We start from the raw sequence: 11,044 nt of genomic DNA on the forward strand, positions 1-11,044 counted from the left end.
AAATAAGAATATATTGAATTATATTGAATTAAATTACTCCTGTCTTCCTATGTATATATATTTATATATTATGTTTGCATACATTTCAGTAGACAAAATATTGGCTATATGATTATCATCTCATATATATATATATATAAATACAGTATTTTAACTTAATTTTTAATTTTGTGGAAAACATTACAAGCATATGTTTAAATACACTCATCGACATTTCAATTCACACCAAATTTCTATATTCATTAAAAAATATATTTAAAAGTTAATTCCTAAAAACCACATCAAACTTCAATCCACATTAGCACACACCACCATACACACAGATAAGCATGCCTTTATAGCCATGAGGCAAAATGCCTTTTATTCTCTGGATAATTATCAAAAGGGGTATTAATCATTAGACCCTAATGTCATATCTCCTTACCAAAACAATATTGTGGAAAATAATAATTTAACATGATTCAGCCTAACAAAAATTTTACTTGGGATCATTTCAGATATGTTATTCTTTATATTATGCTTTAATATTCACAGGTAAATTTTCAGAAGAAATTATCAGCTTTTTCCTTGCATTAACATGCTCTATTTGCATATCATCACTAAATAAGCTGATGCATAATAAAAAGTTAGAATGTCTTATTTCATTGGAGGGTTGGTATGGTGAAAGATAAAAATCCATTTTGATATTTCACAAAAGATAAATATGGTGATTCCTCTTCCTGACCCTCATATAACCAAATATCTTTAAATTTAAAATACTAATAAAGCTATTAGGTTCTTTACCATTCCATTATTTAACATAAGCCTATTTCTCATACATTTATTTATCATCTGAAATAAAAAAAATCATGTTTTTGGGAACATAAATAAATTGAATATTTACTAGTATTATTTTAAATATAGTTTTATAATGTAAAGTGTATATAAAAGGAAATTGTGGCAATTATGAGGATCTGTACACAATAGGATAATAGTAAAGAGCACTATGATTTGCTTTCCTCCTTTTCCATTGCACAGAAATGAGAAAAGATTTATATGATAAGATAGGGGAGTTCTTCCAATGTTTATAATATACTTCAGAGAACATGCTATATCACTCTCATCACTCTCCTTTGACTCATTTCAGCAAGCCCTCAAAAGGAGAGGTTCAAAAATATTTTTATAAATACCCAGGAAAAGAAAGAGTAGAACAAGGCATGCTAATTATCATTCCCCTTCACTGTGAGTGGACAATTGCAATTGAAGAAATAGTTGCATGACAAAAATGAAAAGAATAAAACCATAAAACAAGACCTTTCTCAGTGGCTATTGTTTAGAAATTAGGCACTGATTTATTTTGTCCCTAGCTGGTACTATTCTGATTTATTTGTAAATGTGTTTATTTTTGACAGGCTGTTTTTAAATGATGGTGCAATTTTGGTGCATTTTATCTAGATTGTTATGTTCCTTTATTTGGCAATTCTGTAGTTTTGTGAATATTTAGGATTTAAAATAAAATAGGTTTAGTGTCAGCTATTTTATTTTGCATTTTGACTGACCTTTGCAAGCCTATCTGTGATGGCTCACTAGCGTGATTATGTGTGTGGATGCTGTGTTTGCCCCTACCATTTTCCATATGCTCTGCCTCACCAACACTGCCATCCGGCGTGGTCCTTTCATAGTTGTCCTCTGGGAGTGGAAGGGCACCCAGTCTTGGCCCTGATGAACTCTTACTGCTTGGTGTTTCTGACTCCTCCAGCCCGCTGTCATAGCAACTCTGCAGTGACCCCTGATGTGGGTCCTGAGGCTGACTCACAACAGAAAACGTCACTCTACGAAATGGCTGTAAGAGAAAAATTCTGAATGTCACTAAGATAGAAGATTGTAAAGGATCTTAGTAAATACATCAATTACATACATTAAGGTTTAATGACAACTGTTCAATACAAAATGATCAATGTGATTACAATGAGATCTCTTTGTTAGGACTGAATTATCACAAGCAATTCCAATATCTTAGATTTTATTATGAAAAAACTGAAAATTCCCTTTGTGAAATAGAGACAAGAAAACAACAATTTCAATAAAACACACATTGAATACAGAGTTAGCTCCAAATAGTCAAACTTTTGCTATTCTGTAGTCTTCACTTCAAATATGTTTTTCATAAATAAACTTTCCCAACAATAAGGATCAGTGATTTTGAAATGCAACAAATATTGAATTAATACATTTTTAAGACTTCCTTTTGAAATACTTTGTCTATATAATATAATGTTTTAAGATAAAGTGTTCTGACACTTGACTTAATCTGCGAAAGTTAGAAGTGATAATTGCAACTTCTGATGCAGTTCTAAAAAAATCAGGATGTTTTTTCACTCCATACATATTAAAAAATATTACCTATTGACCTTGAACTTATAAGGTTAACATTAAAATGATAGACAAAAAATTCCTTAATCAGGTAATATCTAATAAATATAACATTTTAATTATATATACTTACTATGATATGGTTTGTTCCATAAAACTAAATGGTAAATTCATCTATAGTCCTTAAGTTGAATTTAAAAATACTGCAAGCCTTTATTTGCTTAAACTTTACATTTATTATGCCACTGGTGTTAACCAGACTAAAATTTCTTATGTACAGAATTTACAAATTATCATAGCTCTAAAAAAAACAATTGGCTCATTAAGGGAACGAACTCATGTCATGCATTGACTGTGAATGTACACATAATATTTGAACAAACAATATAAAAAGAGTGTAATGTCTGAGATTATTTTTGACAATATTTGTATTCATTATGTCACTGTATGACTTGAAAGTAGCAAAAATGCACAGGCTTTACACCTAACTCAGACTGATAAAGTATAAAATTAATGTTGCCAGAAAATGATGAAAAAGGTAAAGAACTTTCTTGTACTTTTATTACTTGAATACTAATGGTATAAATTACAACTCACAACTGAGACCAGTAAAAATTTTTAAATATTAAGGATTATCTGCACATAGTAAGTTACAAATGGGTGAACTAGAAGAGTTCCCCCAAATACATAAATGGCTTTGCTAAAGATAAACACATGCTTCCAGAATCTTCCCTTTATTTAGTTTCAAATAGAGGATTGTTTGAGACTATTATTCATTATTGGTATTTATAGTACAATACCTCATCCTCCATGTACTTTATAAAATCTTTGTGTATATTCTAGTTCAAAAGGAAACTTGTGGAACTATTGGATCACATTTTAAAGTGAAAACATTTAAAGTACATTTTCTATATAATGCTTCACTGAATTGGGACTGTAGCATTATAAAAAGAAATCAGAAAATATTTTTAGTATAAATAGCATATTTGTCAAAATATACTGGCAATAAACATTAGGAATACTATCCTTATTTCACTAATATTTCTCATAAATCTTTACAGTAGTATTATTGAGGTATTTTGCCTTATGTCAACATAAATATTGAAATCACTTTATATTTACCATGATTTATCTTATATGTGTATACTTTCCTTAATTTTATTTTTCCATTTATTGCTGCCATTTGATTGCAAATTATTTATGATTTCATTTATGTCTTTCGTTTCTCCTTGGAAATGAGACAACTTACAGTCTGCTAAAACCATATTAATCTGAATTCAGAAATACCCCATGTATCAGTAAATACCACTTAACGTGGAAATTTTAATGACAATGTTAAATTTAGGAAACAGCGTCCAAGGTCATGTAGGCATATTATCACATCAAGATATAAATATTGGATTAAATACTGATGAGGATTAATTGCAGTTTTTAATTCTATTTTAGTGACTCAAACCTTTTTAAATTACCATTTACTCATATAAGAAATAAAGTGAATGCAGAATTACTTATATCAATAAACACAAAAAGTGAATGCAGAATGATTTACATCAATAAAGTGACAAAAGTGAAATAAATATTATGAAAGTAGAATTCCATTTTCTTATATAAATAAATAGCAGAGAGAGTGATATTTGCTAGAGATAATGATCTTAGCATCTGTGACTAAGGCTGGTTCAACCAAAAGTAATGCTAGAATAGCATAGAGGAAATAAGTTTGCAGCAAAAAACATCACCAATAAAATTAATGATTTTCTGTAATTAATTACAGTAACTACTACAAATCTGTGCATATTATTTTCTTGATATCCTATTTAACTATGGATGAATATTATGTAATGATAGGGATATATTGTATTTTTAAATTACTAAGGTAAAGGTATATTTCAATTTTAACAAACTGCTTCATAAATGTTGCTTTTCCCATAGAAATATTTTTATTTAAAATAATGTCTAAATTTTTTGAAAATAATTCTAGATTAAAATCCAAAATAGAGTATCACAGAATGGATTTTGAAATACTCCACGCATTATTTTATTTTCACTTAAATTAGCCCATTCACTTATAATATTGGCATTATATTACCATTTTTAATGTTATTTTAATAATTTTGCATACAAATTTCATGCAACAAAATATTTAAGTTGGCAATATGATACAAATTAGTGTGAAATCTTAGAGTTGGTAAAACCCGTGATTCAAGAATTACTTTTTCCACTTTAATTCCATTAGTTAAGCTTGTGTAAATTACAATAGAGGATGGATGGATGGATGGATGGATGAATTGTTGGATGAATCTTTGCACTGATGGATGGAGGGAGGGAAGAAGGGATGAATAGATGGAGACTTAGCTAGACAGAAGATTTTGCAAACTATCCTTTATTCAGGTTAGTCTATTGGGGAGATAGTTAGGTTTTTATAGCAGATGCTGTAATATAGAATTCATATTATTTATATATTCCAGAAATATTTACCAATTCAGAAATGTGAAGCAGTATCAGCTGTGTGACATGAAGACACTAGTGACTTGAGAGTCTTTGTATTTTCTTATGTCTAGCATGATAAAAGATGTTTTTGTCCTGCAACGGCAAACTGATCGATCTAAAATGAGAGAAAGCAAAGAACTATTGGAGGCAGAGGACTATGCTAAGAAAGAGAAACTTCTGTGGAGAAGCTGCAATGAGAATAGACAGTAAAGATATTAGAATATAAGACTGTAAGTAAAATGGTACTCTGTCCTTATTTTCAACGTTTGTATTGTACCCGTAATACCTCAGGGTTTCAAAGATACTCCATAATGATTCTGTACATTTAAGAAAGTGAAAATCTTAGCACTATATTAAAACAGACAAAATACTAAATGATCTTTTTTCTTCCCCATTAAAACAGAAGAGCAAAAAAGTTGTGGGACATGTTTGAGAAAATAAGCATTGCAAAGAAGTCTTTGGGGTTGACAGCTTTAAAAGAAGCCTGGTAGTTTCCATATTTTTGCAGGTAGATTATAGATTTTATACTTGGGACAGCAACAAAGGATTAAAAAGGATAGTTAGCAAAATAAGGTCGCTTTTGAAACTGAGAAACTAAGGAAACTGATCTTTTCTGGAAAGAAAAAAAAAATCATATATGACCAAATATATGAAAGACATGGGGACTGAGACTGTTGCTGACAGCCATATGCTCATTAGATACACCTAATAATCATTTTTATTGTAAAATCTCTAATTCAGGAGAATGATAAGACATGGGGACTGAGACTGATGCTGACAGTCATATGCTCATTAGATACACCTGCTAATCATATTTATTGTAAAATCTCTAATTCAGAAGAATGATAAGAAATTAGTCAGAAGGAATTTCAAACAAACCAAAAACCCTGGGATGTAAATATGTGGAGAAATAGAAAGAGTAGAAATAACTTACAAATTTTAAAAATATAACACAAGATGTAAGTTTGCAGTTAAAAGAAAAAGTCCTATAAGACATTTTATTTTTGTCTTTCTTCATTAATATTGAAAATAACCTTTATGGTAAATATTTGAAGATAATTACCAAAATGTATGTTTGCTAAAATAAGATGGTGGGGGAATGGATGAAAGAAAGTAATGAATTGAAATAAATGAAATAAAATTACAAAGTAAAGCAGGTTGGAAAGAGGAATATCATGTATGGATGTTGTTTTGTGTATATATGTTTGTCTGATGTGTAATGAAAAAATAGCATATTAAAAATAACATAAAAGACTGATCCTATTTCAAGCAACCCTATCAATTATTTCTATGACCTTAAACAAAGAAGCTGACCCTGGGTTCTTGTGCCCTCGGCTCAGGACCTATGCAATGGCAGTAATAATACTTACCCTGTGAACTGAAATTGTGAGAGAAAAAATGATTTTATAAAAAGCGCTTTAGGCAACCTCAAAGACACATAATATAAAAGGCATTATAGCTTGGGTGGTAGCTATACTACTTAATCTCCTATTGTGTTTTAGGACATTTATTTATTTATTTTTCTTAATATAAGGGTTGCCATTTGGTTTGCGAAGTTTGTAAATAGAAAAATCCATATATTACAAACCGAATCGTCCTCTCCCATTAATGGACTAGATTTTTATTGTTCTCTGTGCAAAGTATTTGTGTAATAAATTTGTACATGCATTGACATCCCATTTTTCAGAAAGTGTTCGAATTGTTCAACCAGGAGCCATGGTTATTTCTTATTTAATTTATTTAGAATGGCACTTATTGACGATTTTTTGTCACCATATGACATACTGCAGACTTTCCCTTAAAGACATACTCTTCTTTTTCCTTCTGACTTACTTCTCTGAGCAAAATCCCTTCTAGTTCCACCCCTGTTGCTGCAAATAACTATAGAGAATAGCCAGATATTTTAGAGGCTGTTATAAATATATTCAAGAGTTAACTACAGATAATGTGCAACCTCTGGGATGTCCTCTTAGATTCCAGCTAACAGAAATGCATGAATTGACATTGATTTAAATTACTCTAGTCTCAGAAACAGCATCCTCTACTCTTCATAGAGGTCACAAACGGGCAAAGGTGTTAATGAAGAATTCCTCTATGTTCTTTGTTTGACTTCTTGCTGTGGGATGCTGAGGATGGCTGCCTGTTACTACCTTCCCATACTGATGGCAAATTAAATATTGGTTAGCCTAAGGTGAGGAATGTGTGACTGAAGTGACCATTTGAATATTAAATTAGCCTCGTATAGTTAAAAGGACAAATAGCAAATAGCAGTTCACTAACTTGGGTGGTATACAATGTCCAATGTAACATATTTGATGCATGTATTTGTCATTAATATATTTGCTATATATACATTTTTGCAAATCTGAACAGATGCTAAAACTGGTATATTGGTGAACTAGGGATTCAAGGGCAAGATGGCCTTAGATGAAGAGGGTAATTAGCATCTATTTGGATAACATAAATAATATGTGTTCACTTCTTGCAAAAGAGAAGGTACTTATGAAGGGAAAATATGGCATTTGATTCATTCTTTTTTGTAAAATTGCCCCTCCAGAATTAATGATGGTAATTACCAGATAGTAACTTTGAACCTAAGTGATATAACAAGTTTAGAGAGAAGTGATCACAAGCTGTGCTTTGATTCATATACAGACTAACAGCCAGATCTCATCACAGTCTTATGGAAGGGGTTCAAGGAATGTTAAATTAGTACATTTCAAATTCATAAAGGACTGGAAAATATTACAAAAAGATTTTCTTAATATCTGAAAAACTGATGTCAACTGTACAACTGTCTTACAGATGCATTTCATATTTTTTTCCTTATCTTTAGAGACACTACACACTACCTTTTCTTTTTGAAAGCATTGCTATCCTTATTTACAATCTGCACATTTCAGAAAATTAATTTTGGAATTAATATTTATATGCCATTCTGTTTGTAGGATACCATAAATTCAAAAATGTTTACCATTCCCAGGAGCTACCTATTTAAGAAAACTTTTGTCACAAAGTTCATTTATAGTTTCTAAGAAAAGCAATAGATACTGGATGCATATCTGCAAATATAGTAATAAGGATTTCATTTTTATCTACTCACTAATTATTAGACTATAAGTAATCTAATAAATCACACAGTATTTCCTATAACTAGATATATTTAAAATATTTAATTAGATATATTTAAAAATATTTGTTTTTATCTACATCAGTAAAAAGATACTGAGTTGTCACCTGTATGACTTAGTTAGGTTATATCTTTGGTGGGACTGTGGCCAATTTTAGAAAAGGCAAAAGAGTTGAACTTTAGAAATACATTATACACATTACATACAGTAAGAGAGAAAACATGGCATTGAAGCAAGAGAGTAGAAATGTTCCCCTTGGACTCCATTTCCTAGTGCCTCTACCTTTATGGGGATTTTATTTGCAGGAGGATAGGACTCTAAGGATGTCATTGGAAAGAGCTTCAGGTTAAATCTCCCTCTCCATTGAATACCACTCTGTCTCTTACAAACAACTTTATTGGGAACTTTAAATCTGCACCTTCCTTTTTAGCTTCAAAAGTTTCCCCATAAATTGTCTCCTTATCTGGAACTCACATACAGCTGTCTCAGACACATCAATTATTTCTGAATGGGCTGAAAAAGCCTTTTTATTTTTTCCAATTCACTTAGTTATGTCCATCAAACAGACTTCTAATGACTCTCTTTGTCAGTCATAAAGCATTGAAACAGTCATGGAGCAGAACATTGCAGTATTATAAGAAGCACTACATTTTATTTTTAAAGCAGAGCTATCTAAAACCATGTGATCTTTTCTTGCAAATGAACAGATACTTGATTAATCTGCAAACTTGCCCAACTAGAGCTAATGTTCATGAACAAACTATGTCGGATTCTGGAGTGCATTAAGTGGACTATATCTGGCAGAATCTTCAAACAGACTTAATCAGGTCTTTAAACTTTTTAGGGGCATCCTCCTTTGCTAAACATCTCAAGATTCTTCAGAGCCTCAAACTACCTTCCTTTCTTTCAAGTCAATAGCACATGAAAGGACATAAAAGGAAACATGTTGAGACATTTGGATTAGCTAATTAAAACATTCATTTGGGGAGAGGAAAAGTTAAATAACTATCTTTCTTTTGAATTGCATGCAGTTACATATTTGACATTTTTGTTTATGTTTGTACTTCAGAAACTAAGAATGGAGATAATTTTCTAGTTTTCAGTCTAGCAGATTGCAAACTGCTTAATATTACAAAAGAAAAATGATGAAAGAATTAAAATAGTAGTTACCATGTGCCAGGACAGTGCTAGTCATCTTACTATGTGTCACTTTCCTCATGCCATCCCTACGTCGGTCATACTAACATTCTGATTTTGCAAAAAGAGGGAAAAAACAGTAAATTTCAATATTTAAGCTACTGCAAGAATTATGCTAGCCTAAAATAATAGCTATTCTGTGTTCCTTCATAATGAAAAACGTCAGGAAACAGAATAGGTAATGTTTAAAGCTTTTAGTAAATACAGACAAACATTTTTTTTTTTTTGGTGGTGTTAAAACTTCAAATATAGATACTACACTCTAGAACAAAGTATAGGTCCTATGTGGTGGACACAATTGCTCCATATCTTTTCTGCTTATTTTTTTTTTAAGTTTTATTTATTTATGGATACAGAACTAGGTATAGGGTAGAGGAGCAGGGGCGGTGAAAGGATTCACCAGAGACATAGTAGGGAGCAGAACAGGCAGGTCGATGAAGTACAGTGGTGAGGAGAGTAGCAAGTGGGTCAGGAGCAATCTGCCACGCCTTGTGTACCACAAGGCGGGCCCGGTATCAAACACACACTGAAGCGGCTGTGGCTAGCTTGCAGTGCTGCATCCTAACCCACTGCACCGCCAGGGAGGGCCCTTTTCTGCTCTTTTTGTTGATTTCTATTTCATTTAGTCCAGGATTTTCATAAACTTTTCAAAAAAGGACCAGAAAAAAAAAGTGTAGATTTTGTTTAACCATTAACAAATTCCTTAGTACAGTGTTTCAAAAGTATCAATTCATCTTGGAATGCATAGCACATCAAACAAAGGTCATATCCAAAATATGCATAATAATCAAACATTTAGTCAAAGAGATTAATGAAAAGCTACAAGATGGTTTGGTTCCCTCAACTTAATATCTTTTTCAAAGAGTACAGACATTCTCTGGAATTCAGCTAGCTCCAGGGACTATACTTACTTAAACCTACCCTGTTCTCGACTATGATCTCTTCTTTGATTCGACCACATCAAGATATTACTTGAGATCCTATTGTGTGCCAGATGCTGTGAGATCACAGCCCTCTTGCTAATACATGACTCGAATAGCAAAGGTTAGCAAAGTTGGTATGAAATAGAATGGTGAGAGCATGCTGGGCCATGGCTGGATTTCACCTCCCCAGTCATTTGAGATCCTAGATAGTCCCTTGTAAGTCTCTATGTTTACATGCACAGAAAAACAGGAAGGCAGAAGAAGTCCTTGTTAGGAAAAAAGAATATTGACAGGCAACTAATGAGAAAACTACTATCTTCAGAATGATAATCAATCCAACAAAGAGTTATTATGCATTTGCTTTGAGCATGCCACAGTGCCAAAGAAGTCTACATGCTCCAGATTCAGGCATTAAGCTCAGCTGGGCAGGTGTAGATTTATCACACAAAAGCACTCCCAGAATACAAGGCCAGGTTTCTTTTTCTTTATGCCATTGTGATAATCATCAAAAGCTCAGTTCACCTGGAGTGTTGTCGTTTTGCGTGACTGCTCTACACACCTATGGACTTCCAGAACCAGCTGAGTGAGGTCGATAAAGCTATGTCTTAAACTTCACAGTTGGAGTTCAACTGCCACAGTTCAAGGGAGCGATGCTGAAAAACCAAGTGGAAGTCCAGTAGGTTTTCCCAGGTTCCCAACCACTAAAACACTAGAAATGAACAAATAAACAAGAACAAAAAAAGAACCTGTAAAATGCTACCTCCTCAAATATACAAAAACATAGAAACACAGAGAAGGGTCTCCCTCACCAGTCCCCAAATCAATTCTCCCATACTGAAATGAATGAAAATGAAACAGGCATTTCAGAATTGACTCAAGCAGATGCTCCAGCCTTCTCGCTCTCTCTCTCTCTCTCTCTCTCTCTCTCTCTCTCTCTCTCTCTCTCTCTCTCTC

General features: G+C 32.3%; 1 protein-coding gene across 5 annotated transcripts in view; it reads right to left on the reverse strand.

The window, feature by feature from the left end:
* Positions 1 to 11,044, reverse strand: part of PCDH7 (protocadherin 7) — a 393,839-nt gene that overhangs the window by 208,620 nt on the left and 174,175 nt on the right. For 2 of the 5 annotated variants that reach the window (XM_004681356.2, XM_012724107.1), the window contains exon 2: positions 1,606 to 1,822. The exons of 1 other annotated variant lie outside the window; for it this stretch is intronic. In XM_004681356.2, the coding sequence (XP_004681413.1) occupies positions 1,606 to 1,822 (217 nt within the window). The remainder of the gene's footprint in view (positions 1 to 1,605; positions 1,823 to 11,044) is intronic. 2 more of the 5 variants (XM_012724106.1, XM_004681357.2) reach the window with 2 other exon arrangements.

This window comes from Condylura cristata, unplaced genomic scaffold (genome assembly GCF_000260355.1).
Source record: "Condylura cristata isolate star-nosed mole 26May11 unplaced genomic scaffold, ConCri1.0 scaffold00012, whole genome shotgun sequence".
Taxonomy (NCBI): domain Eukaryota; kingdom Metazoa; phylum Chordata; class Mammalia; order Eulipotyphla; family Talpidae; genus Condylura; species Condylura cristata.